The 18,092-nt window shown below is 38.9% G+C and overlaps 1 protein-coding gene across 3 annotated transcripts in view; it reads left to right on the forward strand.

The window, feature by feature from the left end:
* Positions 1-18,092, forward strand: part of LOC139717216 (neuronal cell adhesion molecule-like) — a 113,275-nt gene that overhangs the window by 25,595 nt on the left and 69,588 nt on the right. For all 3 annotated transcript variants that reach the window (XM_071628716.1, XM_071628719.1, XM_071628718.1), the window contains exon 2: positions 9,101-9,247. In XM_071628716.1, the coding sequence (XP_071484817.1) occupies positions 9,199-9,247 (49 nt within the window). In that variant the 5' untranslated portion in view covers positions 9,101-9,198. The remainder of the gene's footprint in view (positions 1-9,100; positions 9,248-18,092) is intronic.

Below are 18,092 nucleotides of genomic sequence, written 5' to 3' on the forward strand. Positions count from 1 at the left end.
TTTCTATCTATCTGTCTGTGTATCGCTTTGTTTGTGTATCTATCTATTCATCTCTTGGTCTTTTTCCCTTTCTCTCATGTTTGCTTTTTCCCCTGTTCCTGTTTATCCTACTCTGGCAAATTTCCCATAGATACACATACTCTAGGCGTGTCTTCATCAGCCCGAAGTTTCAAAATAGCGCGCTATCTTGCGGTTACCAAACTAGTCCGATGTCAAAATAGCGCGCTATCTGTGTAGTGAAGACGCAGATAGCGCGCTATTTGATCGGGAAAATTTCCCCCAAAATCTTGGTCTAGTTCGTCAACTAGAGCGCTAATTCGTGAAATAGCGCGCTATCTTGGGTGCGTCTCCATCAGCCCGAAATTTTCTCGATCCCTCCACGCTGGCAATGGAAAGCGCATGTACAAGCAGCGAGTGATTGTGTATAGTACATTACACGCACGGTGTATTCAAGGATCACATGTGTGTACTATAGGCCTACTGTTGTTGTCATCTTTAAAACCAGGGAGGTGATTTCTCTCACCTCCCTATTAAAACTCAGTGCCGTGCATGCTAGCTGTGTTTTTTTTTTTTTTTTGTTTTTTTTTTTTTGTAAACTTCTTCTTCTGGTCCACTCTACCTTAGCTGAAGATTCTTGCAGATTGTGTGCATTTTGGATTTGTTTAAACATTGCAATTCGTTAATTTCATATAAGATGCCTCACTGGACAGAAGAAAGAGTAGCGTTATTAATATCCCTTTGGAGAGGATTTGCTGTACTGCTCACCTCCCTGGTTGTAGAATCGTACATACGGTGATATAGGAGATTTTGAGCGGGGAAATCCACTTTCGAACCGCGAGCCAGGCAGAGTAATATTGCAAAGTGCGCATGCGTCAATTTTCGGACTAATTTCCCGAAGCAGGCTGTTCGAGCTGATGAAGACGCACATTCGCTGTATCGGGCTATTTTCTAAGACCGCAAAATGTCCCGCTAGTTTGAACTTCGGGCTGATGAAGACACGCCTCATGTGAGTGTACACCCACGATGAGTTGAAAAAAAAAAATATGAAGGCCTGGGTAAGCGATCACCATATACGGTTTATTCCAATATTGTTATATTTTTTCCCCTCCCTTCTGTAGCCTCTTATCTAATTCCCATTTGTGGTTAAGGGTGCCGCCAATAAAGGGAATGAGTTCCTGGGGTGAAGGGAGGCTCTGGTAAAATCATCACAAGGGTGTTGAGGTGACATTGTACAAGTTTGACTGGCAAACTGTGGTTGAGTTGGTTTGCTCTCTCTCTCTCTCATGTGTTTGTGTACCTGTGCACATTTTGTCGTTGGTAACAGAGCATTTAAAATGGAAATTTGCAGCAAAATGATTATTGGAGACACTTACCCTCAGTAAGAAATGTCCACATGACATGAGAGCATTTATCGCATCATCCTTTGGACCCGCTGAAGAGCTTTTCAAGTCATATAGTTATCATTTTACTGGTGTAAAATTCCTTAAAATTCCTTCATTCATGATGTTCATGTTGTACTGAGGACAGTGACATACCTGGATGCCCTGTTCAAGTCAACTCCTCGTGCCATGTTTCAGGATTAATTGCCATTCAACCTGCCCTGACTTTTTTTATCTCTCTTGATATGAATTTACTCACAGCGTTCAGTTAGAACTACTCTCCTTTTGGGTTCAATTCCCAAAGGAAAATCAGCGAAATTAATACATTTGTATATGAGCAGTACAACATGTGTTCCTTTACTTTGTTGCATATATTTGAGGCACATTTTGTCAATATTTTGATGTTTTTTCCAAGTTGTTACCTTTGCGTAGTTTATTTCCATGCATGGACATGCCACTGGCACTTGCTTTATCTTGTGTTGTCCTTAAAGGACAAGTTCACCTTCATAGACATGTGGATTGAGTGAATGCAGCAATATTAGTAGAACACATCAGTGAGAGTTTGAGCAAAATCGGACAATCTGTTTAAAAGTTATGAATTTTTGAAGTTTCTGCTCAGTCACGGCTGGATGAAAAGACTACTATAGCTTGTGATGTCACATGAGTACAGCGATATAAAGAAAGAATAAAGAAAATTCAACATATTTCCATTTTTCTCACATAACAAAAGAACACTTGACTTCTCTCTTTCAGAAGGCAGGGGGAATAATATTACCCTTAATATATGTCAGCAGCAAGTCGAAGAAATGTGCACTTTATTCAAAAAGTAAAGTTTTGTGAAATTTTCTTTTCATTTTCCTTATATAGTTGTACGCATGTGACATCATACACTGTAGTAGTCTTCTCTTCCAGCAGTGAATGCGCAGATACTTAAGATATTCGTAACTTTTGAACGGATTGTCCAATTTTCCTCAAACTTTCCCTGATGTGTTCTACTAATATTGCTGCATTCTCTCAATCCTTATGTATATGAAGGTGGACTTGTCCTTTAACGTGTCCGTTCTGTGTCCTAAGGTATTGTTGTACATCTAATGCACCATTAATGTATTCTACGCTCACTGTGGCATTGCCATGGTTACAGCATTCACAACCTCCTTCCCTCCTCCATCTGCATCCAAATGGTCTGACCTCCACTCCTCTCTGGTTTCACGCTCCCTTGCTCCAGTCCTGCCTCTGGCCTGCAGATGATGTTAGGTGCCAACCAGACACGGTGTGGCTGTCATTAGCACTTCTCCAAAAAGGCTTGTCAATATTTCTAATGATCGGTAGCACAATGAGGTTTCTAAATCTCCTGTCATCATTTAGCACCATCTTGTGTCCTCCCCAGCAGTCCCGGTGTACTGGTACAAGTCAAAAGCAGAACCAGGCTGGTAAATTAATTGCCTGCATTCCTATCCGGCTACTGGGGGTCCATTGTCGTCCCAACAAATTGGCCGTTGTGGCTGTTAATGAACTTGTTACGTGTGGTGCTCTCCCAACTGCATGAATGAGCCACTATAATGTCTTAGACTTCTGTCTGGTGGAGCGGGCATTGCTCAATCTCTACGTCTGCGTGTTTGGAATTCCTTACCGTGTAATTAGCTGAGCAGACTCTCAGATTTTGACTTGCTGTGGTCATGGAGACTCAGGCTTCATTGTTGCTGATCTTGAACGTGGGGTCATGAACTTTTTCATTTTATTGTACCACAGGATGATAATCTCTTATTCATGCTTACATCGTCTTCTGTCTTCCGTATACAATGTGATTTTCACTAATTTAATATGTTTTTACTACACAAGCAATTCAACAGCTGTAATGTATTTTCGTCGTTAAGACTAAATGTTCACATTACTTTTTTCCCTATTATCAAGTATTTCATGATTTTGTTACAAACTGGTATATCAACATTTATATGATTACAGATGAAAACCAACATTATGAGTTGATGGGCTATGTTTCTTTGAATTTGACCAAATGACAGGAGAATATAATCAATGTTTTTCTATTTCAAACATCAGCAATGCAGTGAAGTCATTGTGTGCATTTTGTACGTGTTACAACATGTACGTATCTCGTGGAATCATTCTTCGTATGTTGCCGATAAAAACATGAAATACTTCCGATTATTCAACACAAATTAGTAAGCATATCTTATTAATTCTAAGCTAGGTTATCTTTAACAATTCTATTTCCTTTTTCATGGTGATCATGCTATAATGGTAACATGCTGTGTCTGAGCTAAATCTTATAAAATTGTAGTTCCTATTCCTTTGGTGGATAAACCAAACAGTTGCTGTCTAACCCTTGTAAAAGACTTAAATTGAGGGGGGAAAAAGAGAGGAAAATCTTGCCCATAGTCATACGTGCATTGATATCTAATGCTGCATTCTGCAAGTACACCGGTGTATGTTGATGGTCTTTATGCATTCTGTGACCTATGCAACATTTCTACTGCATCAATCAACTTTCCCTCGGCTTTTGTTCAGGTCCCTGGCGTCTGGTGCAGGAAAAAGCAATATCAAATGCGGCTGCATCCAAAATAACAGTGGGGGGATTATGTCGCATTTCAATTGGTTTCATATTATCCACTGCGTTGGTCCATGCAGAGTATTCACATGTAACCAGTCTGTGAAGTCAAACGTCGCCCATTGCTCTATGTCTCCATGGAAACAGTGTCAGGGTCATCGTACTTTGTCTATGAACGCATCCTTGCTTTGCTGGCATTGATTACAAGGTGCACACGTACAAATTATTTGTTGGCTTGTTATGTTGATTACAAAGACGGCAAACCTTGAGGTCGGATGGTGAATATGAAATTGGCCTTTACTGCCTGGTGTGTATGGAGTTTAGTAGATGTATTAGAACAGACATGAAAGCACATGTATGAAAATTTTTTTTTTATCATATTGGTATATGCATTGTAATGATAAGTGATTTTGAAATAGTTGTATTTTTTTTTCACATTTAGTACATAATGACTGAGTATTACATTCTTTCATTTGACATTAGGTGTATGAATACAATCGAATGTAATAGTCATTCCTAAGCTATAATGTGATCAACTGTTGAACAGTTTCTACATTGTCAGTATTTATGTGGAAGTGAAAGATTTTGTATTGACTTTTGACATTATAGATCTTACTTCTTCTGATGCATAAGCACAGATGCCAACTGTTCCTTTTTTGCTGTATTTTATGCTTTAAAAAAAAATAAGATAACTGTAGGTTTCATTGGAAATACTGTTTTCCCAAATAGTGTGAAGCACATCCCTGGTGGAAAAAAGGGTAAAACTACTGATTTTCCACCAAAAATGCACCTTTGCAGCCCTCGGAATACTGAAGTGCTGTATACAAGGTTGGCACCCCTGGTAGTTTTCCGCCATTATGCCATATAAAGAATTTAGAGGCTGTTCGACTGTCCAGCATGAAAAAAGAAAGAAATGGTCATTAGTATGTCTGAGATGTAGGAGGAGAGATTTGTCTTGGCAATGTACAGTGTGTGATTGTCTGTGATGAGAGCAACGTACACAGTCAAGTAGATAGAAATGGGAGAAGGGATGTACACACACTTGTTACACACTCGTATACACACTGTTACTTGTTAGTGTGGTCAGGGAGCCCTTTGTGTGTGTGTATGTATGTGTGTGTGTGTGTGTGTGTGTGTGTGTGTGTGTGTGTGTGTGTATGTGTGTGTGTGGAGTGTAGCAAGCTGCAGTGTGTTGCTATCTTACTTAGATAGCATGGTTCATGCGCATCCACTCTCCTTGATTGAATCTCAATGCAATGTCTATGAATAATGTAACAGTGTGATGTAGATTTATGTTCACCATAGCAAAGAAGATCTATGGAGGTTTTCCATGTAGAGTAGTGCATGGTGTCTACAATGCTGTTGATCAGAGTATTAGATGCATTATGGACACATGTCTTTAGCTTCTTCAGTACCCATACTTCACTAATGTTCCTTCAATCGTATGTCATTGCAGGTGGTGTTTTGTTACTGTATACTGTAAGAATATGAAGTAGCAGTACATTTTAGTGAAAATGCCAAAAGCAGTACCGAAAATGCCTGTTGTTCTTGAATGCATGTTGTCTATTACTTCAACAAGAAGTATTTTAAATCCTTTCTTTTCCTTCTTAAGCTGTAGATAAAGAAAACAGTAGATATCTCTGAGATGCCAACTGTTACTTTTTGAGGTACTTTGTATTATCTTTTTGCCAAAAATACTGCAGGTCTCATGGAAATAACTGTTTTTTCCAAATTGTGTTACAAAATTTATCTGTTGCAGGAAAGGTTAAAATTCTGTTTTCTACCAAAAATATGCCCTTTTTAGACCTCAGAAAACTGCAGTGCTATTACTAGGAAATTGTCATCCCTGATATCATGGTCTTCTCATGCAAAGATGTTTCTAGTGCTGCCTGAGCTAATGCCACAAGCTCACTTCCCCACTTTATGTATTTACTTATTCAGTCTTATTCAGTCATATTTAAAAACAGGGTAGTCTTTCCACTGCATATTGCAGTAGGAAAAATATATCATCCCAGTGAATTGAATTGGAAATACTGCTGTAAATTACAAGAACTTAATGTGCATATTGTTTTCAAGTTTTACATGCATTTGAACTTGAGGAGATGTTCATGCTCTTCATCTTCACATGAGTAAATTTAGTCCAAATCACCATTATTTGCCAGACAGGTAGGTATGGTTTGCCTTCTGTAAGAGAAATCATAGTTATAGGATATTATACTCACCTCTAGTACCTGATTAATTGGCTGGACATCATTTAAATAGATGTATGGCTAAAGCAGAGTGTAGCTACAAATATGATGGATTATACATCATACACAGTGTGTATGTATACAGCTATACACCACAGTAAAAGCTAATATGGAGGAGTGTAATGGGAGGGGGAAATATCCAGTTAGCATGATTGGATTTCATCTTAAAAATGAAAGCACGACCAATTTTTAGGAGCTCTACTTTTTGCCGAAGCCTGGGCAGCCCTTTGGGGATTGGTCTGTCATGCTCCAGATCACACGGTAATCCTCCAAAAGCCCAGCCGTGATGTTGACCAAGCGGGAGTGCATGAATTAGGGATGAGGGTTGCCACTCTGGAGAGGGGCTAAGTAAAATGAGGTGAGAGCAGGGCGGGGTCCATACCAGCAGCATCACCTCACAAACACACAGGTATATGGATGTCCATATACACCCACATTGAAAATTTTCATCAATTTATCATTAAATTGTCAGTCTTATGCCAAAAGGGCCTTAAACCACTTCCTGTTATGCCAAAAGGCCCTTAACGCCATAGACTTTGTACACTATTAGTGCCCTTTTGACATAGCAGGGGAAGTTCTTTAAGGCCCTTTTGGCATAAGGCCGACAAAATATGAATAATGTGACACAAGTATACTGATATGGCTTCAGATGATTTTTCATTCATCATAGATTTTGAACATCAATATCCCTGAACTGTTCTACCAAAAATGTCTGTACATTCTCATGCCAATGCTGCATGTATTTGCATGAACATGATAGATATGACAGAAAACTGTCCAGCATCATTGGAATCAGTATTACCGACCATGCGCAGAATGCCTTCTACAGACCTTTCAGATTTGGTTCCATATTTTTTCCCCTGAGAATGGCTGGTTGTAGTTATGAATAATTGACAGAGTCATTAATCCTAAAGAGTGCAGTATGAGTCACCCCTCCCTTGCCTCCTATCTCTTCTACATAATCAAAATTGACTGACACTACACACAGAGTAGTGTGATATCACAAGCGCCAAGCCTCATTGAGGGAATGGGGGATATTTCTGCACCCGTTTGGTCGGACAAAGGGTTTCAGCGTCTTTCACAGCGATAGTGCTGCCAATTGTTGGTGCGAATGCCGCTGCAGTGTTCGTATGTCGGTGTGGACAGATACACACAGGGGAAGAAGAATGTTCACATTGACTCATGCATAGATTAGCCATGACAGTGAGTCAGCCGCCGAGAGTACACGAGATATTGGCTGGGGGTCTTCTGTAAATTGCCTCAAATTAGTCTGAGATGATTGGTGGGGGGGTTGGGATAGGGGTAGGTGGAGAACGGCGGCAGATATTTTGCCTCTTCTTTGCAAGGAGACATGGAGGAGAGAGAAGAAGGCTGAATTGATTTCAAATAAATCTTAAGCTACGGTGAAGTTGAACTGTGAGTGGCTCTGCTTAGTTCAATCCTGTGCATCAATGAGAGATGTGGACCAACATGATGCAAGAAATGTATCCACGGTGACTCGAAGTCGAGTTCCCCTGTTTGACACAGGAGGGGGACTACCGACTATGTGATGGGAGAAGATGAGGAGAAGGCGAACGATGGGGCTTTACTCCCAAATGTTTTGTGTGTGACTCATGTAGTGGTATCCATCGTCATCTATCTACATCACCAGCCTGGGAGACTATTTGCTCCAGCTTCCAATTTCAAATCTCCCTAATACCATTAAGCCGCGCTCCCCTCATCCCTGGTCTTACACCCCTCTCATCTCTCCCCACTACTCTTCCTGACTCCAGGGCTATTTAACACAAGGTTCCTAGCAGGGAAAAAGACATTATTTGCTCCTACTGGTGATTCCACAGCACTTACTGCATCAAAATTAGTTACCAGGGGGAGTTAAGCTACCACTCCCTTTGTCTGGGTTCTGACCTATTTGACTCCACCAACAATACCCACCACCATTCCCATGAACAAACTTGAGTACTGAGAATTTTTAGAGTATACTTCCTTGTCTAAAGTCAATGTTCAAATGCTTTGTTATGTGTTACTGTTACCAGAAGTGATATCTTTTTATACCCATTAGTCCTTCAGTGCAGAAGGATATTTTTCAAAGTAACATCTCTCTCGATGGAGAAGTGACATCATAAGAATTACAAACCGTCTGAAGATGAAAATCTGAAAGAAATAAAAAGCAGTCATTGTAATGTTCATAATGATCCCACTTGAAATTTCACTAATATCTGTAACCCAAGCATGTACCAAAAAAACTTTATCTGCCCCCCACAAAAAAAAAGATATGTGTATATACATATGCTGACTCTGGATATTTTTAATGCTCCAATTTGTCTTTAGAACTTGACTTTGCCATGACCACAAATATTAGTCCAGTCCAGACTTTGATTGATCTAATTTGCGTGGACCAAAACGCCAATATTTGACTTTCTTTTCATCCAAGGGAAGGCTCGCATACCACAAAGGTCAAATCTTATTTGAACAAGATTTCAGCTGTATTCAAATCTCTGTGACACAATAAGTATGTACAGGCATTATCCGCCATTAATACAGAGGGCGTGCATTGATGTGGCCTTTTGAAAGGTTGGAATGTACTAGATAATTTATCAAAAGATATTTTTTTTAGCCTTTCCTGTGATCTCAAGTAAATATGTTAGCATCCTCCCGAAGAGACTGTACAGGTAAATAGAGGTATAGAGGCTTTGTACATTTAAACTTGAGATTCCTGTCATATTTCATTGTTCAGATATTTTTGAACCATGCTGTGTATATCATCTGTGTTAATTTATACTCACGTAGTGGGAAAATCTAATCTTTGTGTCTATGAACAAAGAGATTATGAAAAGAAAAGAAATTCTTGGAATGTTATCCTGTAGATATCTAATGAAAGTTTTGCATTATTCTTTTTCTCTTGACAGATTTGAGGCCATCTGAGGAGAGCATCGTGCCAAAGAGTCACTGACCTAGATGTCAACACCTTGACGTATTTATTGGCTATCTACAATCAAGAGCAAACATGAAGTCAATTTATTTCATTCTCGGCCTAGCCATTGTGGCAATGGCGTGTAAGTATACTGTACATGGAGTCTGTGGATAATGTTTGATTTGCGTTTGTCACCCTTATAGTGTCATATTAGCAGTGAAAACCAATGAATATGATGATGACATAGATTAGCGCAGTCCCATTAAATGCCCCAGAAAGTTTGTGCTTCGGTAGAAGACATTTCACGGCTTTGCATTTTATTTGCTTCCATCCCCCAGCAAATGTATTTTAAACAATTTCTGTTGGTGTGTAAAATCCATATTTATTTGCTTTAAAAAAGACACTTCCATCAGAGCCATTTATGTCTTATATCCCTAGCTTACCTGCTTCATTGTAGACAAACCAAATATTTTTTGTTCATTGTGCCCTAATGTCAAACTAGATATAGCCCTTGAGTTTCTGTTTCAAAGGGTATGCAATGAATAAAAGCATTGGCGCTGGAATAGCTGCTACATTATTGTATCAAATGAATTTAATAGAGTGAAAGCTTTACTTAACATGCATTGTTAGTTGGCAAGATGTATGCAAAACTATACACACAGTGGCAGTGGGGGGATCGAGCACAAGTTCTACGAAGTAGCTTACCTGCAGTGAGATCTAAATTGGAACTGACGTATTACAGATGGTTCTGTTTCCAGTTTAATTGTTGTAATCAAGATAGTAGACCTTTTATTTGTGATGTTTTCCATATTGATACCAAAGAACATGGATTCCATAGAAAAGTGTACATAAAGGGATTTTTTGCCCATGTTCTTATTCTGTGGAATGTTTTGTATGGAAAGGAAGCAGTAGCTACAGAGAATTTATAATGACCATCACAGATTGAAAAAAGAAAAGTAGGATATTGATAGGAACTGTTGGAAGCCATTCAGATGATCACAGCATAAACCACACCTCGAAATGCAGGATGTAATCATGGTTCACAGCAGTAATCAAAAGTAAGCCTTTTTTTAATGAATTTTGTATCTAATTGGGATAATAATACCCGAAAGTTTTCTGAAATATATGACTGACAAAAAGTTTGGAGGGTTAGAGAATGGGTTATTGTTTAAACAAAAACACAATAGCACATTATATGGATTGGTAAGAATCAGTGGTACGCAGTGCATGCACTTCATTTGATTAGTACAAGCAGATTTATTAGCTCACAGAAAGATTCAATCATGCACTCTAGTAGAGTCCATGATTGAAGTTAGAGGAAGAATTATTCTGTCTTAGGATCGGTGAGGAAAAAGGAGGCAAGACACTGTTGCAATAAGTAGAAGTCTAAAGTTTCTCAGCATGGGAGTGGAGGAGACATTGGAACTGACTAAGATACATGGATCAGACTCGGGGGAGCCAGCCAGCCAACATTTATATTCTGATCAGACTCCGGTCCCGCTCCACAGCCTTGTCTTGTGTTAACATTGATTTCTCCATCTCACATGATTCCAGTCTTCCATTGATGCTTTCTCTGCTTCTGTGCCTCCTTGGCCTCTTTCATCTAGAAGTTCTCTTAGATGACAGTTACAGCATTTCTTTTTTGTCTCCCTGTGTATGTCCTTGTGTGGTAGTGTGTGTTTAGGTGTCTGTCTGTCTGTGTCTGTATGTACTTATTGTTGAACTTTCAATCTACCTAGAGCTGACCGTACTTTACCATCTTCCTTGTATCTTCTCTAACTCTTCCAATGTCTGTCACATTCTGTATTATACATTTCTACCCTCTGTATTTCCTTTCTATCTCACCATTATTGTGTATTGTGTGTGTGTGTGTCTGTGTGTGTCTGTCTGTCTGTCTGTCTATCTGTCAGTCAGTCTCTCTCTCTCTTGTCAATCTTTCTCTCCTGTCTTTCATATCCTGGTATGTTTTACTTGCCTCTCACTTTCTCAAGTATGGCCCCACTCCTCTCCCTGCCTCTCCCCCCCCCTTCTTTCTTTCCTTCTCTGTCTTTTGACATCTTTCTCTATGTCTCCCATTTTCTCTCCACTCTCTTTCTATATGTCCACCTGTCTATCTCTGTCAGTTTCTCTCCCTCTTTGCTCGTTCTCTCTTTCTGTCACTCTTTTCATCTACTGTAAAAGTGGATAAGTTTTCGATAATTAATCGCGCTTGGCTGGGTAAGAAGAGTTTCGCATGTTTTTAATTCCGTGGTATCAAGACATCAACTACAGAAACATATGGCAAGCAAAAACATTCGCATGCTTTTATTTTTGCGCTAGGTTCTGGTTGCGCAAAATGCGCGAAAATTTCCACACCGCGAAAATTTCCACTTTAACAGTACCTGTCTCTTTGTCTGTCTCTCCATCATAGTTTCATCTCCCTCTTTTCTCTTTTCTTTCTCTCTCACACTCTCTATCTCTCTCTCAATCTGTCTGTCTGTATATATTTCGGTCTCTGTCTCTCCGGCTCTCCCCCTCTGTCTTTGTCATTTGTTTGAGTTTCTGTCCTCTACATTGCATTTTCTACTTCATAATATATTCTCATGACCTTGTGTTTTATGTTGGTGCTTTGCGATGTGCTCTGCGCCAAATGAGGCATGACTTCCAATTAATGGCCGGGATAGTGCTCCATTCCGCATCACCTCTGAATGTTTTGCCCATTAAACAATCAGGCAGAGTTGATAACCAGTTATGTGATGTCGTTAGAATACACATCACCACTCATGATTGGCTTGGGAGTGCTTTAAATTCTACCCATTTCTATCCTTACACGGTTGCACTAACTTTAAGAATGACAGGGTAATTTTGTTTTATCTGTACAGTCTTTTATTTGAACTGTTCATAGCACCATAGCACTTACCAAGTGAATTACAGAATGAAAAGTGTTTGATATATCAAATTAGTTGTGCTCTTTGTTGAGTTGGTAATTTCCAGTATTGCTGATTTTTATAGAATACTGTCCTTTGTCATTCCGAAATGGTCCTTTAAACACATACCCCCCCCCCCTAAAAAAAAAGAAAAAGAAAAAATATGAAGAAATCCCTGCATGAGATGGCAGACTCAATATCGGTATGTGTTTGTCTGAACCCTGGTGTAAATGCACACAAAGATTGAGTCTATTCCTGTGCAGCTGAAGTCTTAACCAGCAGTCTGTGAGTCTGAACTACAACAAGGTTTCCATGACAACCTCACAGTCGTATTTGGCTCTGAGTTTGAGACACGACACAGAATTTTGTGGCCTATTTGTTCTGTCACTCGTCCTGCCCCCTTTTTTTCTGTTTCTCTCCATCACATTTGAATAATTGCTGACTATAAAGTCTCCGTAGTGCAGGGATACCGTGGAATGGGAGGGCCATCCCCAACTCAGATATTTTTGAGAATCCCCATAAAAGAGATATATACAGCTTTACCACTGATCTCCCTGCAGTTACGCACACAGTCATAGAATCTCATCTGGAGTCGACTGTTACAGAAGAGCTGTGATGCACGTATTGTAAAACGAGGAATGTTCGCATGCATTTTAATTTCGCGACTTTCGCAAGCGCCAAGATTTGCGAAATTAAAATGCACACAAAATTTCTTGTCTACACTGTATACATTGAAAGCCAGTAGCAATTCGCGAAAATTTCATGCCACAAAAAAGGCCATCGGCTCAAATTCGCGAAAATTTCGTGCCGCGAATACATACTGTTTTTCAGTACTCTAAAATGCACCCTAGATGGCAGCAAAGGAATGGGGCCATCCTCGAATCCCCACACTACGCGGTCTCCAGTCTCCCTGAAAAACAATATATTGACAGGGGAAAAGAGGCATACATGGATTCAGGCATACACACTCGTATGATGATAATACACACACAACTACAGACTCATCCTTATCAGTACTGGAACCCCCCCCCAAAAAAAAAAAAAAAAAAGAAAAAAAAAGAAAAAAGAAAAAAAGAGAGCAAACATAAAAGACAAGACCCAAAAATCTGCATATATTCTCCTGTATCATTCCTTACAGTATTCATGATTTATGAACTTCAGGAGGTTTGGTTTCAGTAGCAGTGTTTGTGCCTCCTCGGAATCCTCGGCTTAAGCTTTTCAGGGATATTATGTGTGTTGCCTCTGTGATACCACTCTAACTTTTAGTCTCCATGGCAACCAAAGGTTGGCTCCTAGCTCACAAGACATATCACCCCCAAGTACATGTACTGTGGGAGCACCGAAATAACTCCAGTGCTCGTAATACTAATTTTATGTATAATTTGGTTGTGCATCCCTTATAATGTTGGTATTATTTCATTCTTTTGCTTCTCTCTTCTTACTGTATTCTTTCATGTCACAAAAATACATCTATCATTTGTTGCTTTGTTTTTTCTCCAAGCTGTCAAGCTCATTTGCTATAATTTATTGGTATTAGAATTACTTGGTTCTTCTGTAATGACTTGCGCCATCATGGCCTCATAAAAAGTCATACAGTTTAATTTGCTGCCAGTTGTAGAATTATTTTGCTCTTCCCTTCTTTGATATTTCAAAAATGTAGTTACTCAGCTTGTTCATTGCGAAGACCCACTATCTGGTATGTACCGAAATAAGCTTACCTTAATTTTGTTGCGCTGTGTAGCATGCAGATTGTTCCATTACCTGCTTTATCAATTTCCACAGGTTTTTGCTCTTTTCTATGATAAATGCATGATGTATTTTTTTGGTCTATTTTTATGATATATATTCCAGTGATTATTAAACCCATTTTATTGTTCACTTCAGTATTCAATATCAGCTCCACCCATCCATAGTTTATGTGCTTTCTATGTTCCTTTCTGAAATGCTGAAATTTCTGTAGCTTGTTTTTTACCTTTTTTGTGTGATATGTTCTGAAATAAATGTTGTTTCCTTGTGCCGTTACTGTGTCTTGTATCCTGTTACAATTATCATTTATGAAGTTTTCTGTGCTTCTTTAAAGGCATCGTACAGTTTTGGTTGAGACCTAATTTTAGGTTTCTCACATTTCTTAGTGAGATAATGAGAAACCTCTTATGAAATATGAAAGAGCTTGTAATTCTATGAGGAATCCAATGTTTATTTAATGAAAATTGGTTTTGAAATGGCTGAGATATCAAAAAAAGAGCGATTCTAATAAAGTGTGGGACCCACACTTTATTACGATTGCTTTGTTTTACTTTGTTTTTGAATGTTTCAGTCATTCCAAACCCGATTTTCATCAAATAAACTTTGAATTCCTCTTAAAATGGTGTGATCTGTACTATATCATAAGTGTTTTCTTGGTATCTCGCAAAAAAAGTTAAAAGCCCAATTCTCATCTCCACCAATACTGTACTATCCCTTTAATATGCATGAAAGTAAATATGTGTCCTGATCGGGCTTGTTGTCTGTTCACCTTCTCGTAGTGATATGTTTTCATTCCTTTTAGCTGGTTGTTGTTTATCCCATTGAGGACAAGCTGATTTTTAATGTAACATGCATTTCTGATAGCTACCTGCCCGAGTATACTCAGAAATATTCTTCAACAGGTTATTTACCTGGGTATTGACAGATATGCAATTCTCCAAATGCATAAAGTTATTGTATGACATTAGTTGTAAGCAAGGAACCTTCTAATAAGGAAAAGGAAACACATGCGGTGCCAAAGAAAAAAAAGTTTGTGTCAATGAACAAATTTCTGTATATCAGCTCTCAGAGTAGAGACTCTTTCATGCTCTGTTTATCTGTCCAATACAATTGTAGTGTATTTTGAACAGCCAGTCCAGGCGTTGAATGGTAAGTTACTAGCAGTTGTTATGACCCCATACCAACACAGCATAGTTCAGTCACAGAATGATTTTCTTTACATCTCATGCACTTAACAGAATGAGAGTAGAAAAAGTTCGTTTTGATAGAGCTGAAATTAATTCACATAGTGATATGCACATGAGAAATGTGTGTTAAAGTACAGGTGTGATAACACTTCACGTGTGATATCAGAAAGGGGGTGTGGCATGAGCAGTGACTTGATATCTACTGCTGATTGCAATTTATGCCATTTTGCTTCGGGCTTGAGGGACTTTTTTTTAAGAGATTGTAAGAATGGAGTGGGCTCTGTCAGCAGTAAGACAATCATAGCAGTGCTTTGTTTGGTTCTTTGTTCAGACAACCATGGCACTTGAATTATTTAAGCTCATTTTAAGCACACTCTCTCTATACCCACCCTGATACTTGCAGGCCTTTGGGTTTGCACATTGGTTTGTACATTGAGGGAAACATTAGTGACAGTGTATGCTAGGATGCCAGCCAATGCAGTCAATGCATGAAATATGTGACAAAATCTTTAACACCTTCAAAATTTGGGCACATCTGAATTTTTTTGACAGCTTTCATCAGCCCTTCACAGACTTTGCAGAACTATGCACGACGTACAAATGTATGTGCAAACTATTGTAAAAGTGGATGTTTTTGTGTGATTAATTTTCATGCTCCATGGAATCAAGACATGAACTCCTCGAACATGTAGCAAGCAAAGATATTTGCATGCAGGAAATGGGCAAAAACGTCAACACTTGTGAAAATTCCCACTTTTACAGTAGCTGTTCCAGTGCATGCCATAGTGTGATTCAGTGCAAGAATACAGGAACCAGTTGAATTAAGACCCATCATCAAAAAAAGGGGAAAAAAGTAACTGTTGCAGTCATTTCGTGGCAATGAATCCCAATGCATAATCATTGCATAAACATAACATGAAAATGCATGTTTTGAAGATTATGCATTTCATGATTTATTTGTGGACTCGACTCGACTAGAAATGGATTTCATGCCACGAGATAACAATGCACTGGCATGCCATAATGTGGGGCAGTGTGGAAGCCAAATGCATGCAAGTATCGGGTCCACTGATACATTGTGACCAGTTTTTGTCATTGCGTATGTGTGTGTGTGTGTGTGTGTGTGTGTGTGTGTGTGTGTGTGTGTGTATGTGTGTGTGTGCACACATATGTGTTTTTACACTGATATACCCTCTACCCGTGTACCCCTTTCTGCATTTCAACAGCTAGACCTAAAAGTGATATAATTTATGATCTAACGAATGATTAGAGTAGATTGTTTACTCTCAAGAATTCTGTATGATGTATTTCTCGTTTTTACATAGTAGACAGAGCTAGACATGTTGTTTTCATAATTATAATGCACCACCTTTCATGTCCCTTTAATCATGACTCACATCTGTTTGTTGAATTACTCATCTGTGTTGCCTTAACATACATGTTTACAACTCCACAAAAACTCGAACTGGAGAGTGTAAATGTCAGAATGGGATTATTGCGTATCCAGTTAGAGTATCTTCTATGCTTTTTATTACTGAAGTTTTTTGTACTGTGGTGGACAGTATGAGAAATGTGAGTAGATAGGCAGCACATGATTCATACCTGTAACATGATGAAAAAGGCAAGGAGTGGTCTTTAATTGTTAATATAAACATGGAAATCAAGAAAACAAAGCCAAAAAAAAAAATACTGCCTGAAAGTAAAGCATTGAGATGAAAATGCACTCTTCTGTGAGATTAGAAAGTCAATATGGAGAAGTTATCATGATGGCATCACCTAATCAAGAATTGTGTGTCTTCATACTTCAAGGAACACTTAAGGAGATAAAGAATTGATTCAGGGGAATGAAGCAAACGTCTTCTCCCTCTTTGTTCACCCCATATGTGGAATCCTCATGGAAAGAATATGATGCCACCCCACTCAAGAGACATGTATGCTGTTAAATTTGCATGGTCTCAAATTTCTTCTCTGTCACGGCTCCCCCCCATCCCGACCCTGTGTCCGTGAAATAAACCTAAAAATCCAGTCGACAAAATATTGATCGCTGGCCGCACCATCTCCACCCGCTCAGGGGAACGTTTGTTCCCCCCACATCTCTAGGGACGCTGTCTTCATGTAGAATTGTGATAATGTTGGAGGCTTGCATGCACACTGCCGGAGTGTCATGTCCTACCCTGTATTTACCCAGAGCATTACTGGTTACTAAACTCTGCTCCAGGTCTTCTACTTCATTTGTTTGTTTGCTCGTTTGTTTGTTTACTTGTTTGTTTTTCAGGCACTTGATTCTATGATTGATAGTTTACCTTGAAAAATGACGATAGAGGCACAATCCATTTGTAGCTGTTGTTTAAATTTCACATTTCATGCTGTTTACAGTGCAGAAGATAACATCTTGTGTGTTCTGCATTCTTTTTTATTATCAATGTCTGTTTCGAAGGTTGATTGCCAGCAGTTGTTATTTTTTTTCCTATGCTGTCCTGGTTCTTGCTGAGTTTTGTGCCAGTGAAAAATATTGTATAAGAGAAGAGAAGAGAATTGAAATGAGGGAGGGAAAAGGGATGGGGGGGGGGGGGGGGGGGGCAGCAAACTGGAACAGAAAGTATCGTAAGAAAATGATCCAAACTTGTCTTTCTTCTCCATCATGGCACATGATCAAAAGTGATAGCAAGTATAGTATACAATTGTATTTGGGTAATTCCATTAAAAAGGGTCCCACTCATTAAATGCCCCTTCTATTTGCTTCATATTGTCATTGCTTAAAAATTACATATCCTAAATCAATTTTACTTCTGAATACTCTTATTCAGGTAAGTATCTTCCTTTTCAAAGTAAAATATAGAAATTGCTTCTTCGAATTCCCACATGAATTTTGACAAAAAGTGCAAAATCACAACTGTTTGGGCAAAATTGTGTGACATTTTACTGTAACACCAGTTAGACAGATTTACAGCTTGTTTGTGGATTAAACTCTATTTTAAGGGGTCAAACATGATAAAAGACGAGCAAATTTTGAACACTATAAATATAATTCATGCATCAATTGATACACATTTGCGCACGTAAATCCCAAGAAAGACGTTTCACATGTAAGTTTTGGTGTCCCCATAATTGCTTACATGAGAAACCTTAATTTATGAGTGTGGAATCC

Source organism: Diadema antillarum, unplaced genomic scaffold, assembly GCF_040938485.1.
Source record: "Diadema antillarum isolate AM-2024a unplaced genomic scaffold, OU_Dant_1.0 scf00000072, whole genome shotgun sequence".
Taxonomy (NCBI): Eukaryota; Metazoa; Echinodermata; class Echinoidea; order Diadematoida; family Diadematidae; genus Diadema; species Diadema antillarum.